Source organism: Notamacropus eugenii, chromosome 6 (assembly GCF_028372415.1).
Source record: "Notamacropus eugenii isolate mMacEug1 chromosome 6, mMacEug1.pri_v2, whole genome shotgun sequence".
Taxonomy (NCBI): Eukaryota; Metazoa; Chordata; class Mammalia; order Diprotodontia; family Macropodidae; genus Notamacropus; species Notamacropus eugenii.
The window spans coordinates 381676002-381697662 of record NC_092877.1 but is presented as its reverse complement, the minus strand read 5'-3'; the positions used below and the strand labels follow the sequence as shown (position 1 = coordinate 381697662).

Here is a 21661-nt window from a genome sequence, read left to right as displayed (position 1 = left end):
CTTCCTTCCTTCCTTCCTTCCTTGCCTCTCTCCCTCCCTTCCTTCCGTCCTTCCTTGCCTCTCTCCCTCCCTCCCTCCCTCCTTCCTTCCTTCCTTCCTTGCCTCTCTCCCTCCCTTCCTTCCTTCCTTCCTTCCTTCCTTCCTTCCTTCCTTCCTTCCTTCCTTCCTTGCCTCTCTCCCTCCCTTCCTTCCTTCCTTCCTTCCTTTCCTCTCTCCCTCCCTCCTTCCTTCCTTGCCTCCTTCCTTCCTTCCTTGCCTCTCTCCCTCCCTCCCTTCCTTCCTTCCTTCCTTCCTTGCCTCCTTCCTTCCTTCCTTGCCTCTCTCCCTCCCTCCCTCCCTCCTTCCTTCCTTCCTTCCTTCCTTCCTTCCTTCCTTCCTTCCTTCCTTCCTTCCTTCCTTCCTTCCTTCCTTGCCTCTCTCCCTCCCTCCCTCCTTCCTTCCTTCTTTCCTTCCTTCCTTGCCTCCTTCCTTCCTTCCTTGCCTCTCTCCCTCCCTCCTTCCTTCCTTCCTTCTTTCCTTCCTTCCTTGCCTCCTTCCTTCCTTCCTTGCCTCTCTCCCTCCCTCCCTCCCTCCTTCCTTCCTTCCTTCCTTCCTTCCTTCCTTCCTTCCTTCCTTCCTTCCTTCCTTCCTTGCCTCTCTCCCTCCCTCCCTCCTTCCTTCCTTCTTTCCTTCCTTCCTTGCCTCCTTCCTTCCTTCCTTGCCTCTCTCCCTCCCTCCTTCCTTCCTTCCTTCCTTCCTTGCCTCTCTCCCTCCCTCCCTCCTTCCTTCCTTCCTTCCTTCCTTCCTTGCCTCTCTCCCTCCCTCCCTCCTTCCTTCCTTCCTTCCTTCCTTCCTTGCCTCTCTCCCTCCTTCCCTCCTTCCTTCCTTCCTTCCTTCTTTCCTTGCCTCCTTCCTTCCTTCCTTGCCTCTCTCCCTCCCTCCTTCCTTCCTTCCTTCCTTCCTTCTTTCCTTCCTTCCTTCCTTCCTTCCTTCCTTCCTTCCTTCCTTCCTTCCTTCCTTCCTTCCTTCCTTCCTTCCTTCTTTCCTTGCCTCTCTCCCTCCCTCCTTCCTTCCTTCCTTCCTTGCCTCTCTCCCTCCCTCCCTCCTTCCTTCCTTCCTTCCTTCCTTGCCTCTCTCCCTCCCTCCCTCCTTCCTTCCTCCCTTCCCTAAATCAAAGACAGGGTGACGCTTTGCTGAAAGCCCACAAACAAAGGGAAATGAAATGTCCAAGGAGTGTCTTCTTTGAAGGTTCAGGACTTAAGCATACAGTCCAGAATATACAAGTATTTATATTTGATCTAACATGAGAGCTTCATGGGCATAGAGGCTACATTTCCGCCACAGTGACAAGAACTCACACTAATAACTCAGCGGAAAGGAAAAGGGAGTATTCTCCAGAGTTCCCTTCTGCTGGAAGGGCCCCACTCCGTAGATGGATCCAAGGTATCTGATATCTTCCAAAGAAGACTGGCTGCCTACTAGCCAAAGGAAGCTTTCCCTTCTCACCCAAATGTCTCATTAAATGAGAAGCTCACCCCTCTCACACCTAAGCTGTCTACCTTCTCACATTCATCAAAAGTATCATAATTTGAGGGAGTTTAAAACTACAGACCAGGGGGCAGCAATCATAGAGAGCCCTGGAGAGAAGGCAGTGGCGACCGAGAATGTTGTGAAGATCTCACCACAGGACCCACTGAAAGCTCCAGCAGTCTTCAGACATTCAGTCACAGCCCCTTGCTGTCCAGACGGTGATGGGGAGGCCAGAAAAGGATAATTGACTGGACCAAAGCATATAGATGCCAAAACAGGCATTTGAACCCAAGTCCTTGGATAGCCAAAGTTGGTCTATTTTACTTATGTCAGCTGTTCTTCATCCCGCTAGAATTTGGGTTTTAGAAGAAATAAATGGAATTTTGACTTCTGTGGGGTAGATTGGGATATATTATTCCACTGTTGGATGTTTTTATTTTGACTGAGGCATTTCAGGAATTTGGGACTTCACTTTAAGAGGTCTCTGAAGAAGGAACCTTCGCATTTTCAGTCTAAGCTCAAAGCAAGCATTTTGTAGAAAAAATGAAAATGAAGTTTCTACTTTCTATCAAATTCTTTGTCATGAGAATAGAGAGAGCTGGAAGAAAGTTTCAGAAAAGTGAGGTTTGAGTTTAAAAGTGTTGAAGGTGAAAGGGTGACTTTAAAAAGAGACCATTTATGATGGTGACCAAGGGCCAGTGATGGAGCGAAATTCACCATCCAGGAGAATGACTTGGAACCACTTATTTCACTCATTTGAAAGTAAATATTGAAGGTTGTGTTTTGTTTATTTTTAACTCTAAATGCAGGCTGCCTTTCAAAGACTTGAGTTGGGATTGTCGCTTTTCATTTTTGTGTAGACAAGGGGAAAAATTTGTGTAATTAGCTTCCTCAAAGCATTAGTTTGGTTGAGTTACTAGAGAAATAGTGTGATATTTATGGTTGTTTGGTCATGCCTGACTCTCTGTGACCCATTTTGTGGTCTCTTTGGCAAAGATACTGGGATTGTTTTGCCATTTTCTTCTCCAGTGGATTTGGCAAATGTAGGTTAAGTGACTTGTCCAGGGTCACACACTTAGTGAGTTTCTGAGGTCAGATTTGAATTCAGGTCTTCCTGACTCCAGATTAAGCACTCTTTGCACTGAGCCATCTAGCTGCCTCCCAGTGTAGTATAGTTAGAGCAATCCGTGGAGTTTAACTCAGATACTATCTTTGATGGCTCTTTAGCTACAAAATAACTCTCCTTACAGGACGTAACTCCCACGGTCACATTTAAGGATCAAATCAGTACTTTGTGATGGGCATTGAAAGCCTTCAAGTGCCATAGAAAGCTTAGCAATTATGACATTGGCAAAAACGGGAAGAGGAAAGTAGGGTGCACGTATTGTTTCATCTATCTAAATCATCCATCTCTATTAATCCATACATTATCCATCATCTTTATCAGCTATCTTTATCATCTCTCGGTCTCTCTCTGTCTCTCTGTCTCTGTCTCTGTCTCTCTCTCTCTCTCTCTCTCTCTTTCACACACACACACACACACACACACACGTATTAAGTGCTTACTACATGCCAGGCAATATGCAGAGTGGGATGACCTGGGGATACAAGCAGAAATAGTCTCTGAACTCCAGGAGCTTACATTATGCCTCCCAAATCCCATAGGCAGCCCTCCATACATGAGATCAAACTGCCTTTCCAAGTATATGTTGAAGATGAAGGTTTCTGCAGTGACCCAGACTATGTGATTACTGATTCAAATGTAGCAGCCTCCCCTAAATTACCATGTGGCTAAGTGAATCTTGCTAGATCAAAAAGGTTCCTTTGCTGCCTTCCTAATTTCCAGTGCCTTCTCAGGCTTCTCATGGTGTCTGTGCCAGCTTGGCCTCTCACTGTGAGAAAGTTGTACACAGTTAATCAGATTTCCAGAATGGCCACTACCATTCAGTGGGACAGGTAACTTTGGTTCATGCATCAGAAATGAAAGGGAAAGACAGACATGAAACATGAAATTGAAGAGCAAGCACTTTTTTTTACAGTTGATGAATCTATTCTGAACTTCAAAGGGTCAGAGAAACCAGGAGAGAGAGAGATGAGATGAGAGAGAAAGCGACACACAAAGAATGACAGAGAGAGAAAGAGAAAACAACTGAGACACACACACATACACACACACACTCACACACCAAGTGCAAAACAGTAAGTGGGGAGCAGATTATGAGAATGGAAATCTCACTAATGAATTGATATGGAAATATCATTCCCATGTCCACTCCTCTGTCTGGTTCCAACTGAACAAAGTACCTTTCTGTGGCTGGGGAAGTGGCTAATTATATACACTGCAGTCATTGGCCTTTGATGATAATTACAGTGTCTTTTCCGTCTTACCTTTGTTGTTTGAGACCGTTCCTTGGCAGATACCTCCTAGGAGGCTAACACCCGTCAGCACCGCTCAGAGTTGTAAAAGAACTCTGACCACTCAGAGATGAGGATCTGACTTAAAAACAGCTCAGGAAGGGCAGCTGTCACTTCAAGAGTCATTTGCTTTTTAAGTCAAGGTTGTTTTCCTGTTTCATGTTGCAGGGATGTCTGTGCTTTCAGGGATGGATAGGTGGTAGTATAGACATTGCCATATCTGTGCTTCCTTCTCAGTGGCTAATGTGGGGGGTGAAATAGGACTGTGCCCCTTTCCCCTGCCTACACACTCCAATATGAGGAATATATGGCCCATATGTTTTTTGATCCATTTTCTCTAAATCTGCTGAACAATTTGACACATGATTAATACTAATTGAACTTTGTGTTCAAAGGGGCCATTCTCCTAAAGAGATGACCAAATGTAACTTGTTTTTTAATCTATTTTTATCTAATTTATCTATTTGCAGGTCCTCTATGTTATGGTAAGAATTCATTACAATTGATTTTTAATACACTCAAAATAGTATTTTTTTTGTTTTGTTTGTGGTTTGTCCTTTGTTCTTGAAGAGGACTGTCGTATCAGGAAGGTGTGGCCATGACTTACATGTGAATAACACTCAAAATAAGCGTCATGCTAAAATATGGGTTTTTCTTTCCTTTTGTTGTGGTGGTAGGGGATACAAGATGATGTTTCAAATTCTGAATTTGATGAAGGAATATGACCCAATGGGACTGAGGTGATTTCCACATTTTTGGAAATCTGTAGACATGCTTGTCTGCTTGTTGGCAGGGAAGTATTGTAGTTAAAGGGGTGAATTTCTGGTCAGTAAATCATGGTTTTCATCCTTTTTTTGATATGTGTAGTGCACTGTGATCCCAGATAAATCCATCCCAATCCTCCTTTAACCCCTCAGAGGCTCCCAACAATTCTGTTAGCTAGATCTCTCTGTAAATAGGGTCCAAAAGAAGTTCTTATCAAACTTCCAGATATTTTGAGGCTCCAGTGAGCTAATGAATACAACTCACACAGAGACAGATACACTCACATTGACAGACACATGAACATAAACATACACATACGTGTAGACATGATCATTATTGTTTTGGGGGTGTCGATGACCTCAGCTTTTCAGACCAGAAGCTTCATTTTCTTCAGAAAGTCTTCCTGTCCCACAAATACAGACCCCAGAATATCCTGGAGAGTTTAATCGGTAAAGAGGATTGGAACCCAAGTGTCTTTTCAGCCAAACTGTTCCCAAAGACCAACTGGACATGATATCACCCCACGAAACTGGAAGATCCTCAGGGTTTTTTTTATTTGTTTTTACAAATGCAGCATAGCATAATAGATAGATTGTTGACCTTGGACCCAGGGAAGCCTGGATTCAAGTCCCATCTCTTCTACTCACAGAATGTTGAAGTCCATTGGCAATCTTTCCTAACCTTCTCTATCACACAATGTGGACAATGCACATTATTCTCCTTCTCCCAAGAGAGTGGAACAATGGACCAGGCTGTTCGGGGGCATATTTGACTAGCTCACAACACTCAAAAGTAGCCTGGACACACATTGAAGGTCTGCAACGAACTTTGCATTCATTATTTCATTTGAACCTCACAGCAGTCTATAAAGTAAGGCACATTTATTTTCCCACTTTACAGATAAGGAGATTGAGGGTCACCAAAGTTTTCCATGCTATCATTTTAGGCATTTCAGTGAGTCAGTTTTTTCATCTTTCTTGTCTCTCTCAGTCATCAATAGGAGGGCAGGGACAAGAAGATGGGGGCAGCTCATTTCCTAATGAAGAGAGTTTAAATGTTAAAGCAACAGAAGTGAGAGGATTGAAGGAGGAGCTTTAGATAAATATGCTTTAAAATGAGTGAATGATATGGGTGTATTATCATACCCTAGCTTGGAAGCACTTCACATTCTTTATAATAAATCACAGATGGGTATGTGGGACTTACAATGACACTTAACAGCAGTGCTGTTATCATCCTCATTTCGCAGAGGGGGAAGGTGAGGCTGAGAGTGATTGAGTGACTTGCTCCAGATCAAACACCCAGTATTCATCAAAGGTGAGATTTGAACTCAAGTCCTTCAGACAAAAAGTGCAACATTCTTCCCAGTGCACCATGATGATTTTACCAATGAAGTATGTCAGGAGATCATCCGTGTATTTGGGCAGAATTGAACAGATGTATGCTGGATCCGAGCTCCTTTTTTATATGACTAATCTCTCTCAATTCATGAGTTACAACACCACTTGAGAAAATCTCTCAGCATTCTCCAAAGGATAGAATGATGGTTCTTGGGAAACACAAAAATACATTGGGTCATGTAGCCAAGTGAACCAAACGAATCCAGCTTGTTTTCTGATTCCAAGATGTGGGAATCTTAAATAGTAAACAATTTAATCATAGTCACCCTAGAGAAAATCGAGAGAGGGAGAACACTTAGTGGATAGGGAGCTGTCCTAAGTCAGGGAGACTTGGACTTTCAGATGTGCAGAGCACTTTGCATGGGCTGCCTAATTGGAGCATCACATCAAGTCTATGAAATGGTGCTATTATCCACATTTTGCAGATGAGACTGAGACAGGTTATATGCCTTGCCTAGGGCTGCACAAATAGCAAGTGTTTGAGATAGAATTCAGACTTAGGTCTTCTTGGCTACAGTATGCCATGTCACAGTCTAATCATACAACTATCAAGATTCACTATAAATTTTGCAGTTCACACAAAAGATACACATGCATGTGCATACACATGCATGTGTATATGTATGTGTACATGCATGGGTGCACATGTATATAAATGCACATGTGTATATATGCACATGTGTATAGGTGTATATATACATGTGTGTGGCATATATGCCTATGCAAATAGGCACATATATACACATACACACATGTATATATGCACATGTTTATGCATGCATGTATGCTAAACACACAATACACATGTGTACACACATGTACAGATATACACATATACATGTAAACACATATATATGTATGTGTGTGTATATATACATATATATCAGCTAGATCACATAACTGCTTCCAAATGGAACAGCTTTACTGTTGCCCACATCCCAGAGGGCTATATGGTTCTCTGACATGTCCTAGACTCACAAAGGTACAAGTCATGATGTGCTTTTGCTCAGCTATACTGACAGTGAAGTCCATCCAGCCTTCAAAATTTTTACTTATCCATAAGCCCTTAAACATGGTTGATTTTCACACAATTTTAAACAATATTCTTGGAGATAAAACTTATCCTTAACAGGAGTTTGTGCCTATAGATGGTGAACTGAGTCCTGGAGAGGTGTGTTAAGTGACTTGCCTCAGGTTACACAGAGAGTAAGGAACAGAGCCAGCTTTCAGTCAAATCCAGTGAGCTTCCTACCATACCCCAGACTTCCCAGACTCTACTTGGAAAGTGTGTTGCAATGACTATCATGCAGTCAAACCATCAGACATTTTTAAATTCCCATTTTGTGTCATCAATTGTACTATGTGATAGAGATACCGGACAAACCTGAAATTATCTGATTTCAAAGGCAATGTGGTCAAGTTATAACAGCAGCTATGAGTATATACAAAGAAAGCACAAGGTAATCTGAATAATCAGAAAGTCATCTCAGGAGAGGTGGTAAAAGCTTGTATTGGTTGAAATTGTTTCTTCATCTGAAATGTCCCCATCCCCATGTAGCTATTCCTCCTCTGCTCTCTTTTGTTGGTCCAAATCAGGAGGAAATAGACCACAGTTCTTTATTTCCTCTTGGCTTTGTGGTTTTCGAAGAGTTCTCTTATAAGTTAAAGCAAACCATCCTCATCAACATTTCAGCCTCAAAGCTGCTGAAGAAGACTGTGGGAGGCCAGGCTTAACACAAGCATAAACTATTGCAAAGCCTCTAACATTGTGCGGCTAAAACCCATCATTTTACCGGTTGGACATTTGAATGTTTAGAAGCAGAATAGCATAACTGTCTTAACAAGAAGCTGTGGACAGCTCCCCAGTGGGACCTTCCCTGGGGGAGTAGGGGCAGATTGGGACTGAAGATCTATACAACACCTTGGATTTTCCAGTCTTTCTTTTCAATATTTCTTTATAAAGCCAAGGTCAAGAAAAGACAAATTTGACACTGTAGGTGCCTGTGGCTGTGAAGTTATTCAATATGGTCTCTCCCAAAATAGGTCTTGTAAACTGAGAAGTCCAGGCACTGGCTGATGGGAATGACAAGCTCCAGTTCATTCACTCCTTCAGCATCACTGAGAGTTGTTTCTTTATGTGACAAACAAAATATCAGAAACGTTTCTGATGGGGACATTTCACAGGATGCGTCAAATTAGCCCAAACTAATCATTTCTGGCCCCAAATATCACTTCATCCTTCCAACCATTAAATGAAAAATCACAGGCAAACTGTTATTGTCATAGACATATTGATCGCATTTAACATGACATTAATGAATTAACAAGCATTTATTATGTACCTAATAAATTACACCAGGTCAATATGTCATTTCCAAGAGACAGTCTTCTGTCTTCAGAAAATACCTTTAAGCATCTCTAGAACAATATACTTTAACTATTAATCATCAGTTTTCAACTGACCAATTTTGCTGTTCTTCCTTTGAGTCCCACAAAGTCATTTTTCTAGAAAGGGACTCTGACATTTGTGACAGCACAGATTCTTCTGCTCTCTCCCTGACTCCTGACTCCTCCTCTAGAAGCATCGAATATCGATCATCCTTCTGGGGACTTACAACCCTTTTAAACTGACCATATCTTTTGGGATGCTAGGTCTCATATCCTGACATGAAAACTCAACCAGAGACATAATTCCCTTTTTGATGGACTGTTCTGACCCCTTAGTTAATGGGGTAGCCTCTGGCTAGAAGAGGACAGAATGAATGTGACCAAAGGTGGCCAAAGGCAGTTTCTCCTTACAAGACACCAGGCCAAGTGAGATGTTAATGTACTAAGAGAACTCCCACCCCCCACCCCCAGAAGCTGTTCTTTTTGTGACAGCTAGGTGGCACAGTAGATAATAAAACCTTAGACACGAGTTGTGTGACCCTGAGCAAATCACTTAACCTTTTTGTGCTTTACTTCCTCCTCTGTAAAAAGAGGGCAGTATTTGCCCTTGCATCCCAGGTTGTTCTGAGGACCGACAGGAAATAACTGATCAAAAGCTCTCTCCAATCCTTAAAGTGCTGAATAAAATGGTGACTATCATTGGTGACACATTCTTTCATACTTTATCTCAGAAGAATGAGCAGAATTTTAAAACATCTTTGGAACAGGAGATTAGGAACATAGGAATGATCTTTTCCCTCTCTTTCCCTTCTGGCTTTATGCAGTGTGGGGAGAGGCAGGGACATTCAGGCTTGGGAAAAGTGGGGACACCCAAGCCCCAGCACAAGAAATCCCAACTTCCTGCTATTTCCAAGATGGACGGCATCTGCCAGATCTTTCCACAACTTCACTCTCCACTCCCATTGCTTCCCTCCCCAATCCTGTGTCCTGGGTGGGCTCTCACTCTGCTGACCAGGAAGAGCAGCTGAGGCCTTGTTAGTCAAACATGGTGACAAATTAAATTTGGGGAAGATGATCACAGAGCTGCCCTAATCTGGCAGGCCAGGTGACAGAAACTGAGCCCTAGCTGGGTCCAGCCTCCAGGCTCTTCCAGCCCGAGCCCAGCCCAGAGGCTGTGGGAGGCAGCAGTGATGAATGACAAGTCCACCCTTACCCATAGAGCTCGAATCTTTTAACTCTACCAATCTTCTTTCAGGAAGTTATTTTGGGGGAAAACAGCTCAGCTCATCTTCCATCCAGCCACACTCCTAAACTAAGCCCTAATTCTAACTCAAATCCACTTTTTGACCTTGTCATATAGGACCTGAATATCTCCTGTAACTTTATGACTGGAAAAACACTGTTCAGATTACATTTACAAGTTTAAAAATAGCCAAGTTCAATTCGAAACTAGAGAGAGAGAGAGAGAGAGAAAGAGAGAGAGAGAGAGAGAGAGAGAGAGAGAGAGAGAGAGAGAGAGAGAATGAGAGAATGAGAGAATCTTTCTTACTTGCTAACATCTCTTTCAGTACTAAGCAATACCCCTGTGCAACCAGTGTGGATGAGGCATAGGCAGATAGCATGTTGTAAACCTCAAGCTGCTTACAAAGATGATACCTACTACCCAAGAAAATGAGGAAAGGATATTCTTTCAAGACCCTTGGCCTAGAGAATAAATCATTGGCTGCTCTGGGGGACTGTAGATAAATCACATTTTATCAGTTTCCCAGCAGATGGGATTCTAGGTGTCTTCAACTTGATGATTATGCTGAGAACATGATCCTTAGGCATTCTACTCTGTCCAATGGGATTTATTTTACTTGGGGGACCAGGAACATTGGGGAGAAGGGAAATCAAGGTAAAAAAATGATGCTTCAAAATTCTATCATCATTAATGAAACTAGAGCAGGAGGTCATCTCATCTGTGCACATCACCACTTGTTAGCTCTGAAGGACTCCCAGAGAAGGAATATAAGTAAATTAGAAAGCCCCAATCTCACCACTGCCAGAAGGGGCAGGCTTTCTGGTTTTGTGGCTTTTTTTTGTTTCCCCCACGCACACCTCACACTGAAAAAAAAATACTCATAAAGTCACAAGGCATCCCATTCAAGCTTGACTAAAAGCACATCACTCTGAAACTCACCGCTGGATGAAAGGGTCAGGACAGCACGGTAATGTGGGATATGGTGAGGGTTCGACATTCATTTCTTCCAGCTCCCTTGGGCGTAGACAAGCAGGGAAAGAGAGATGATATACACACATATGCCTAGGAGATAGATGCACATATATAGAGAGATAAAGCCAGGAGGCTCCAAGCAAGCAGGTCAACTGCTCTAAGATATAGAACATTAGTGCCCCCTCTTCCTACATCTGCCAAGAGGTGGGGCTGTCTTTGGCCATGGCCAATGAAATTCATCAGGTGACTGTAGCATCACAAACAGCCCTTTCTTACCAGCTGGGCATCCTCTGCACTGTTGTTTTCCTCCTGTCTCTACATCTTCTTTCCAGCTCTTGACGTAGAGTAGCCACATTTGCTGTGGGGAACTTGGTGGCATCTCTGAACTTCTGATCTCTCTGGGGATTGGCCGGCTGCTGGAATGGCATCAGAGTTTAATTTCAGCAGTTCAGACTCTTGGAACAGGGCAGCTCGGGGGCTGGTGCATGTCCACTCCACTCCAGATGACCTGCTTTTCCCCGTTGTTCAGTAGATTCTGCCTCGGCGAGCGTCCTGTTGGGCTGTGTCTGGGGTTCAAATGGTTTGCAGCCATTTACGAAAGTCAAGTTGTCCTTTTTCCTCTTTCTTCCTTTCTCCTTCATTTTCTCTGTGTTGTGGTTATAATCTCAAATTGCAAAGACAAGAAATTCCTTTATCACATTAAATGGGAAAGTCACACTTATCCTCCAGGAAGAAGAGGAGAAAAAACACATCTGCCCTCAGTTTCTTAACTTTTACCCTTTGGAAAGTCATTTCCTTGCTTCCTTCTCCTTTCCAAAAAAAGACAGATGAGGATTCCAAAGTGCTTGGAATCCCTCCCTCAAACTTTGAAAGAACAAAGTTCCACCAGGGCTACAAAAGTTGACAAGAATCTATATATTAATTACTAAGCCCTGTATGTTTAAGAAAAAATATCCCAACACTCTGATAGGAAAATGCCTGAGTCTGTTTGAAAACAAAACAAAACAGCAATACTCTCTGTGAAGTAAGTTCTTGATACTCAGAGAAGAACCCCCAAATATTGCCCCACATGGGAACATTTACCATAAGGAAATGCACAGCCCAATAACCTTGTCACTCCTACTCCGGGAGCCATCGTCGGCAGACCTATTCTGGGTTTGTGGTTTTGGGGAGTGAATGAAACATGAATCAGGAGCTAAATTAAAACCAACTCCACCAGAAGAAAATAGAGTTGGAGTGACTGTCATCAGTGTCCCAGTTCCGGGCCCTGCTGGTCACCTCCCCATGGTGCACCTGGGAGCCTGCTGACCTCAGCAAATGCCAACCATTGAAGCCAAACAGGAGAGAGGGAGGGAGTGCGAGTGGGTGGGCAACCATCCTGGAAAAATGAGAAGTTTCCTTAGAGGAAATTTGGGTTTGGAAAGTGCCACAGGGAAACATTTTCTTTGCTACTTCAGCCAGGATGGCGGAGAAAAACTATTTAAAGCTTGACACTCTCCTCCCACGCTCAGCCTGATAGTTCCTAACATCTGTGAATTGTGAATCCCACAAACTGGCAGGGCTGAGCCCGTGCCAACTCAGACAGCTTGTGCTACAATATGCGAAACTTGTAGGGAAGATCATTTTCGTAATTAATTATAGATTTGTTAATTGGCATTAAAGTGGTTTCCTTTTTTTATTCTTTTTGTTTTTCACTTGATAAATATTCATGACCTAGTGTACACAGGCAATAGATGCCATGTCTTTGAAGGACCTGCTGCATCTCCAATTCCGGACTGAGATTCCATGGGCTTGATTGTAGAATTCTCAGTTGCAGATCTATCTTCATGAAGTGGAGAGATAAATGAGCAACTTCATTTATCAAGTTCTGAGTTTTTTCCTTTATTTTCCTTTTCCTTCAAAACAGTATCCCCACATGGGTATTTTCTACTAGCAGTGCCCTAGAAATAATCCAGGGGCATGTGAATGCCAATGGATGTCTTAGAGGTCACTAAATATCAGGTCACACAAACTAATCTCACTTGGTTATTGGAATGCATCGAGTAGCCATGAAGATAATTGGTAGCTCCCACGCCAAAGGAAAGGGGATGCATAATGGTGAAATGAGCCAGAGCATCAAAGAATTTAGGGATAGAAAGATTCTCAGAGAATATTTAGTCCACATTCCTAATTTTACAGAAGAAACTTGGAAGGGGAAAGGGATTATTTGAGGTTGTGAAGAGCTTAGGCTAACATGGATGACTCGCAAATTACTCCCTGGATACAAATCAAGGTCCCTTGAAACTTCAGTATTTCTATTTGGTCAAGCCAAGCCAAGCCAAATTAATAAGCATACACTACATGCCTACTGCATGTTATTAACCATGTCAGGTACTGGAAATTCAAAGAACAAAATGAAACTAAGAATTTTTCAAGGAAAGACTGCCTTTTACTAGCTGTCTGGAACCTGTAAACAGGTAACTAATCAAGTATTTGTGCAGCTGTGCTAAGCACAGAGGCTATAATGTCACAAAAGGAGCTCATGTTTGGCTACAGAAGACATGGTAGATGGGAAGATTACACACAGTGATCTGACAAGGAGAGAATATGACAAGTACTAAAGGGACAAAGGAAAGTTTCCCGGAGGAAAACTCTGAGCTGATTTTTAAAGGAAGCCAGGGATCTCTAAAGGCAAAGGTAAGGGGTAGTGTATATATCAGAATTGGAGGTATATACAAAAACAAGAAGGTGGGGAGGCCAAGTTTTGGGGTTCCCCAAAGTAGATTTGCTTGGCTGGAATGTGTAGGGTGTGAAAAAGAGCCACGCCAACATGCCTGAAAGGTAGACTGGAGTCACATTATCAAGGATTTTAAATGACAAACTCACAAGATATTTTATCCTACTAGCAATATGGAGTCAGTGATAACAGGAAGTGATGGTTTCAGAAGATGTGGGGATGATTTTCTTAGGTAATAGACAATGGACTGGAGAAGGAATATACCAAAAGAGAGGAAAATCTGGTAGTAGTCCCGGCAAGACATTATGAGTGCTTGCACTAGGCTGGTGGCTATGTAGGTAGACAGGATAGAGAGAAGAGAGAGATCTTGTGGAGATAGAAACCCTAAAGGATGATATGTTTGGATATGTAGGAAGAGGAGAAAGGAGTGTTGAGAAAGACTCTGAGGAGACCAGCCTCCATGACTAGGAAAATGGTGGTCTCTTCGAAAACAAGGACATCCGGAAGCAGGTCAGATTTGGATGGAGCGAAAAGTCCCGTTTAGAATATACTGAGTTGGAGGAGTGTATGGGGCATCTACTTGGAAATATCAGATACCTCTAGTCTGAGTATCAGATGGCTTCTGGCTTAGTTTCATCTGCTTACACTGGTTTTCTTGGTGGGAATTCTTTCTCAATGTGTCATGCTTCTGGTTGCCGTTTTGTGAAACCTTAGCATAAAGGAAAGTTATTTAGTTAGTCTTTGGGTTTTTTGATCATTGTTCAGTTTGTCAGTCTTTTTAGATCTTTTCTGGCAAACCAAGCTGTGATGATAAAAAAAAATGATGCTCAGGAGAAAGACTAGGACTGGATGTATAGATTGGAGAATTACATGTATACAGGTGACAATGACATTTACAGGAGTGGATGATTTGCTATGTCATGGAAATTCTTGTTGCATTTCTTATGCTTAGAATAAAATATAATTAAAAGAGTTTTGATGATTGAAAAATCATCGTTAGTACTTTTGGAGAATACTTCTAGCTGAGTGATGAGCTCACGTAGACAGTAAGGAATGAGAAACTATTAAAAAGAGGGGAAGAAAGTGCAGACCCCTTTTTGGAGGAGTTTGTGAAGGGTTAAAAGGACACAAAACCATGGTTTCAGTGAACGGTAGGAACAGAAGAATGCATACATACTCACATGAGTGTATCTTCATTTTTTAAATTTATTTTTTCTAATATTCTGACACAATACACAGTAGAACACACAAAAGATTATATATGAAACCATGAGTTGCTATTTCTTAAGTTTTATTAAAATATTAAATAAATCCATTTACTATTAAAACTATCCTAGTTATGCAAGCTTCTTTATGCACTTCCTTTTGATCCTTTCTTTGCCTTAAAAATGTTTCAGTAGCACCCATATTTAGTATAACTGATCTATAGTGAAGAAATTTGAATAATAATTTAAAAAACTTGTAACAAACGAAGACAATTCATCAAAGAGAATCTGCATAATGGTCAGGTCCAAAAATCTAATGTCTCTTTATTCACCTCTCACCTACCACCTGTGTCAGGAGGTGACGTGCTTAACTACAGGTTCTATGGAGATATAACTGGACAATGCATTAGTCAGAGGATTTAAGGCCTTGGAAGTTTTCTGGTTATTTTGTTCCCATTTTCTACACTATTCTTGTCCTTATATATATTGTTCTCTTTGTGATTATTTCACTGTACATCAAATTATATTACCCAGCATTTTTCAGAATTGTTGCTTTACCATTTCTTATGTGGATAATAATGTTCCCTTGCATTAATATAACACAATTTATTTAGACATTCTCTTGGATTATATACATGTGCGTGTGTGTGTATGTATATATGTGTGTGTATGTGTGTATATATATATGTAATATATATACTTTTATAATCTAGCTCTCCATCTATCCATCCCTCTATCTATCCCTCTATCTATCCCTCTATCCCTCTGTCTATCTATCTATCCATCTGTCTATCTGTCTATCTACCTATTAACTAAACTCTTGCTTTATGTGTTTTACATAGTCAATGAAAAATTCATTTTTCCCCTTTAAATCATGACTTCTAATTACAGATGTGCTCTCTCCACAATAATTATAATCACATGCACATGCTTAAACTGCATTTCTTTTATTTACTCAACATCTCACCTTTAGTTCATGAGTTAGGGCTTTGGGTGGAGGCCAGCAGGCTCTGCTCCCTACCATTTGGGGGGTAGGGTTGTTGGCTCAATTTTTTGTCACCCGGGTTCCCTGGGTTTCAGTACTGAGTTCTACCTCCTAGGCATAAGCCTCCCACTCACTATAAATCTTTGGGGTTCAGAGTGCTAGATCTCCATGACCCTGTATAGCATTTCAGAATGGAGTAGGAGAGGCCTTGGAGCCTCTGGAAATGCAAACTCTTCTAGTCTGTCAAAAAGTGTTACTCTAGTTACCACCACTCCCTGGGGTGTCCCGGAGTCCCCCTCTGGCACGCTTTGATCACCCAGAGACCTTCTGACCCCCGTGTGTCATTCTCAGAGCATCCTCTGCTCTCTCGAATTACAGATGTCAGGTCTGACAGACTATATGTGTCTCTAACCTGGTTGGGTGTGCTTGGAGTCTAGGCTTCTTAACCTGCACTATCCCTGGTTTTGCTGGTAGCCTTATTTCCTGTGGTCTAAAGGTTTCTGGCTGATTTTTTGCAGAGTCTGAAGTGGATTGGAGTGGAGAGAAACTTAAAGCGGGGAGACCAATTAGAAGAGGAAAAGAGTGAGGCAATGAGGTCTGTAACCACACCTTCCTCAAACACACACACACACATGCACACAGATGCCCACACACACATGCCCATAAATGCACACACATACATGAACACACATAAATTCACTAGATTTAAAAGTATAAGGACCATTAGAAGTTATCTAGGCAAAAGCCTCATTTTATAGATGATGACGCAGGTTCAGAGGTATGAGTGACTTGCCTAAAGTTACTCAGGGGGTGAAATTTTTGATTTCATGATTTGATCCAAATATTTGCCATCAAGTACTTAACTTGCTACTTTCACAAAGGTTCCCAAAGGAATAATCCATTCAGTGGGTTGATGGGACAAAACAAGCAGAAGGACCCCAGGAGTTGGGGGGCATTTGGGCCGACTCTCCACCAGAGCAGACAAACTCAAGACCCTGTTAGTTACAGCTTGTACTCAAACGTGATGTAGGGGTTGATTATGTAGAACTCACTAAGCAGCTGTCCATGTGACAATCCTCACACCCAACTCCTTTCCTCCTTCCACCAGATCTCAAATTTATGGGGGATGAAAACTGAAGTCCAAGAAGTCCTTATGTGTTTTCGTCAGCTTTTCCAGATCTGAAGTGGGTTCCTCCCCTTGTTTTCTGGTTAAGGCCTGCCTTTTCCATCCCTCAAGTCAATGAAATGACCCTCAATATAAGCTCCTTCAGGCTTAGACCATTGCCAGAAGACTGGGATAAGGTTTTCCCCAGCTGGAAGTAACTTTATGAATATTTAACAACTCTGTGACTGCCTCAGACCAGGACACACATTACTTGCTGAATAGTCAGGGGCTGGAGTCAAAAAGACCAAATCCTAACTGACTTTTACCATGCAGTAATGGTCTTATATTTCTGAACTTTAATTTCATAATACACAAAATGGGGTTAATAATTGTGGAGAGCAATTTGGAACTATGCCAAAAGGGCTATAAAACTCTACCTACCCTTTGATCCAGTAAGACCACTGCTAGATCTATGTCCCAAAGACACAAAAAGGAGGGGGGAACCTACTTGTACAAAAGTATTTATAGCAGCTCTTTTTGTGTTGGCTAAGAATTGGAAATCAAAGGAATGCCCATCAACTGGTGAAGGTGTGGTACATGATGGCGATGGAATATTTTTGAGCTGTAAGAAATGACAAGCTGAATAGTTTCAGAAAAACCTGAAAAGACTTACATGAATTGATGCATAGTGAAGTGAATAGAGTGAGTAACACAGTAACTGTATACAATAACAGCAGCATTGTTTGATGAAATATGAATGACTTAGCTATTCTCAGCGGTACAATGATCCAAGACAATTCCACAGGATTAATAATGAAGCATACTGACCAAATGCAGAGAAAGAATTAATATTGTTTCAATACAGACTGAAGCATGCTATTTTCACTTTGTTTCTTTCATCTTTTTTTATTTTGTTGACATCTTCCCATCCAAAAAGACAAACAGAAATGATTTCCATGATTGCACATGTATAATCTATATCTGATTAGCTCCTATCTCAGGGAGGGGGAAAGGGAGGAAGGGAAGGAAGGTTAGAATCTGGAACTCAAAACTTTTTAAAGGATGTTAAAAAACATTATTTTAACATATAATTGGGAAAAATAAAATATTACTTAATACAATACAATACTACTACTACTACTACTGATGATGATGATGATGACGACGATGGTGATGATATTTTAAAAGATAAATAAAATGGGGTTACTAAGCCCTGGAATGCCTGCTTCATAGGGTTGCTGTCAAATTTCAGTGGCCTAAGTGATTTGTCAACTTTAGAGTGACATCGAAATGCCAGTGATTACTGCTACGGCTGTCATTGTGCCACTATTCTACATCTGCTTTCTCCAAGCAAAATGTCCATTTCTTGAGGGCTGGAGCTACTGCATTCTCCTCTTTATGTGCTCAGGGCTTTGCACATAGTAAATATTTAAGACATTTTTGTTGGTTTGAATTGAGATGAGGTGAACCAAGTTGAGAGAGGGCACATAAAGCCACTGGAGACCAGGTGAGAGGGGCAAGGTCAGTAGAGGTGAGTTTCTATATGCTGAATTGGATCTATGGTTAGTGGTGGTGAGGGTGGGAAAAACCATGCATTTCTTAAGTGCCTATTGTGTGCTTTATAAATATTAACTCATTGGATCCTCCTAACAACCTCAGGACACATGTACTACTCTTGATCTTCATTTTATAATTGAGGGAACTAGTGCAGAATTGAGGTAAGTGACTTCCCTTGGATCACTTGATCAACTCATAAGTAGCTAAGGATGGATTTAAACTCAAGTCTTCCTGACTCCAGGTCCAGGGTTCTATGCACTGCTCCATGTGGATAAGTGAAATTGAGGGGAAGGGAGTAGAGATAAAAGGATTTGAGGTGAATTGAGATAATTTGAGAAGAGTAGCTCACGCTTGGTCTAAGACTTAGAAGTTTTTTGAAAAGTGTTATTGCTTTGGAATGTCATGGGTCCACAACAATTTGCCAGCAAATCTGCAAAGATTGTTGAAGGTCCTGAGGAAAGGAGGAGTGCAAACTAGGTGGAACTAGTTTGATTTAAGGTGTCTAGAGTCTTTTATAGATGCTATTTCATGAGATCATCACACTAACACTGTAAGTCTTTCTTAAAGATATTATTTCCATTTCACAGATGAAGAAAGTGAGACTCCAAGGGATAAAGTTACATACTTACCTAGGGGCATATAGATAAGTGTGTCAGAACTGGGATTCAAAACTAGGCCTCTCCTGATTCCAGACCCCTAGTTCTTTCCTCCATGCCCTGCTGCTTCCCCAGAGACAGTGCAATGGAATGGGAATCACAGGGAACAGTTAATCAGTCAACAAACATTAAGCACCTGCTATGTATTAGTCACTACACTAAGTGCTGGAGCAACACTGGATTCTTAAGGTACCTCCAGGATGATGCAACGATGTCTGCTTCTTCTGTCCTTCTCCAGTGAAGCAATGTTACCTGTGAACCTGCTATCATTGTAGTATCAGAAACACTGAGCTTCGGTTATCAAGGAGAAGAAGCTTAAGGACACCAAAGTTTTCTGCAGCTCCCCCAAACCAAACCAGGTGGAGATCTCAGCTTGCTTCAGGTGGCAGTGACCTCATAAAAGATACCCATATCTCCTAGGAGTCAGTCAATGAACAGTTGTTGAGGAACAACCATGTGCTGGCCATGCTGCCAAGCTTTGGTAAGACAAAGATGAAATGGTCCCTACTGTCATGTTTTATTTTAACAGGTGAAATATGCAAATATCCACAAGGGAACCTAGGAGAGGGGACAGATGTTAGCAGACATGTATGTGGAGGGTCTGCAAAGAGCTCATATAGAAGGGACCAAATGAACTGAATCTTAAAAGAAACCAGGGATTTCAACAGGAAGAGAGAGGGAGGAAGTATATGCCATGCCTTAGGTACAGCCATCACAAGGACATGGAGATAGGCTATGGGGTATCATGTGTGAGGAATGAAAAGAATGTCAACCTAGATGAATTGCAGAATGTCCAAGCAATAAAGGGGAAGAAAATTGAAAAGTTTGGAAGAGTTAGCTTAGGAAGAACCATACATTCCAAATGGAAGCATTTATGTTTGTCACAACAACAGAGCTTAAAGACATTTATTGTGTCAAAAATGAAATGGGCAACCATGTATGGTTTGCCAAAATCACTTTGGCAAATGAGTGGAAGCTAGATTGGAATAAGGAAAGACTTGAGATAGGGAGCCTAGTTAGAAGGTCATTGTGATAGTCCAGGTGAGAAGAGATCATGGGCTGAATGAGGGTGGGGGCTATGTGAATGGAAAGAAGATGATGTTGGATAGACACTGGGAAGGGAAAAATGATTGGACATATTGAGAGAGGACAATAATCGCTAACATTTCTCTAGTACTTGCTATGTTCTAGACACCTTTGTAATCTCATGTATGTTGTTTCATGTATATAAAATGCTATTGTGAGAAGAATTTCATAGGTTTCCAGAGACTGCCAAAGATAAAAAATAAAGGGAAAAGAGAAGAGCCTTGGGGGCCATTGGAATGTAGGGGTCACTGGAAGGTAGGAGCCACTCTCTCTCTCTCTGTCTCTCCTGATTTTGCCTTACATCACCAACTGTGGGCTGAACATTTTGAGCTCTCTGTCCCCCAGTAATCCCCAACTCAGAACATGCTCTACAGACCCCAGAATCTTTAGCTCCTAATGAATCTCTTCCTAACTTCTCTGATACTCTCAGTCCTTCCAGTTATCCACGCTGGTACCTTACTTAGCTCCTGTATCTCTCACTCCGTCCCCTCATATCCAATCAGCTGCAAAATTAATCATTTCCACCTTCCTCAAGCATCTTGCATACAGTACTTTTCCCCACCACTCAGTGCCACCCCAAATCAGGCCCCCTGATTTCCTCATTATTCTCCCTGAATTAAATCTCTCCTTAATCAAATCTATCCTAGACTGTTGCCAAAGGGATTTTCTTAAAACCATCCTATTTCCCATTGCCCACACAAGCCATGATGGCTTTTTTGTTACATCCAGGATCAAATATAGACCCTCTTATTGGGATTTAAGCCTTCATAACCAAGCTCCATCTCCCTTTCCATTTATATCACACATTGCCCACCCCCTCCCCCAAGCACTATATGGTTCAGCTAAACTGGTCTTGCTCCTTTTTCTCTTCCTAAAAAAGATTCTATCTGCTATCTCAAGCTCTTGGCACAGGCTGTCCCCCATGCCCACAATGCACTCCTTCCTCACCTCCACCTTTTGGAATTCCCCATTTCGAGTTCTTTGACAAGGTTGCTTTGGATTTGCTTTTAAAGTGTTGTGTGTATATCTACAGATGTACATATGATCTCTTCCATTGGAATGGAATCTCTTTGAGGCCAGGTGCACTTCTGTCTTTGTAGGCCCAGCAACTAGCCCAGTGCCTGGCACATAATGATTCTTTGTTGTCTGGTTGACGTATTGATTCCCCAGTATCACATTAACTTGTAAGTGACAGAGCTCAAATGTCCTAATATTGAACCGCAAGTTCTTTATATCACAGGCCAGTATCCATTGACTAAAATGAACCCCTCTCCTCCACCCCATGATACCTCTCATGGTCTCACCAATGACAACAAAATAGGGGCTGAGGAATCTCTTCTGTTCTTGACCTAGCATGTAGCCCAGACAAGAATGAAGACAGGATCCTAACAACCTGTCTGGACACTAGGTTTTCATTGGGGAGTGTCTGGTGCCTGATTAATGCAGATGAAATAAGAATATTGTCAGGAATCTTGGGGAAGCATGTGAGGAGGTGGGGGAGAGAATGCAGGGCATCCTCCCCCTTTCCCCCCTTCCCCTGTAGTTGGTCTGAGATCCTTGAGGAGACAGCTGGGGCTCTGCCTCCCCCTCACACATGCCTTTAGAACTTGGGGTCATCCACTCTGGTTCCCATTTCATGAGAAACTCCACAAAGCCCCA

General features: G+C 42.0%; 1 protein-coding gene across 5 annotated transcripts in view; it reads right to left on the bottom strand.

Annotated features, from left to right (window-relative positions):
- Window positions 1-19266, bottom strand: part of TP63 (tumor protein p63) — a 240944-nt gene extending 221678 nt beyond the window's left edge. For 2 of the 5 annotated variants that reach the window (XM_072618843.1, XM_072618844.1), the window contains exons 1-2: window positions 10969-11352; window positions 10660-10782 (exon numbers count right to left, since the gene is read on the bottom strand). In XM_072618843.1, the coding sequence (XP_072474944.1) occupies window positions 10660-10782; window positions 10969-11120 (275 nt within the window). In that variant the 5' untranslated portion in view covers window positions 11121-11352. Of the gene's footprint in view, window positions 1-10659; window positions 10783-10968; window positions 11353-14005; window positions 14118-19109 lie in introns of those variants that run through there. The other 3 variants (XM_072618846.1, XM_072618845.1, XM_072618847.1) reach the window with 3 other exon arrangements.
- Between the last annotated feature and the right edge of the window lie 2395 nt (window positions 19267-21661).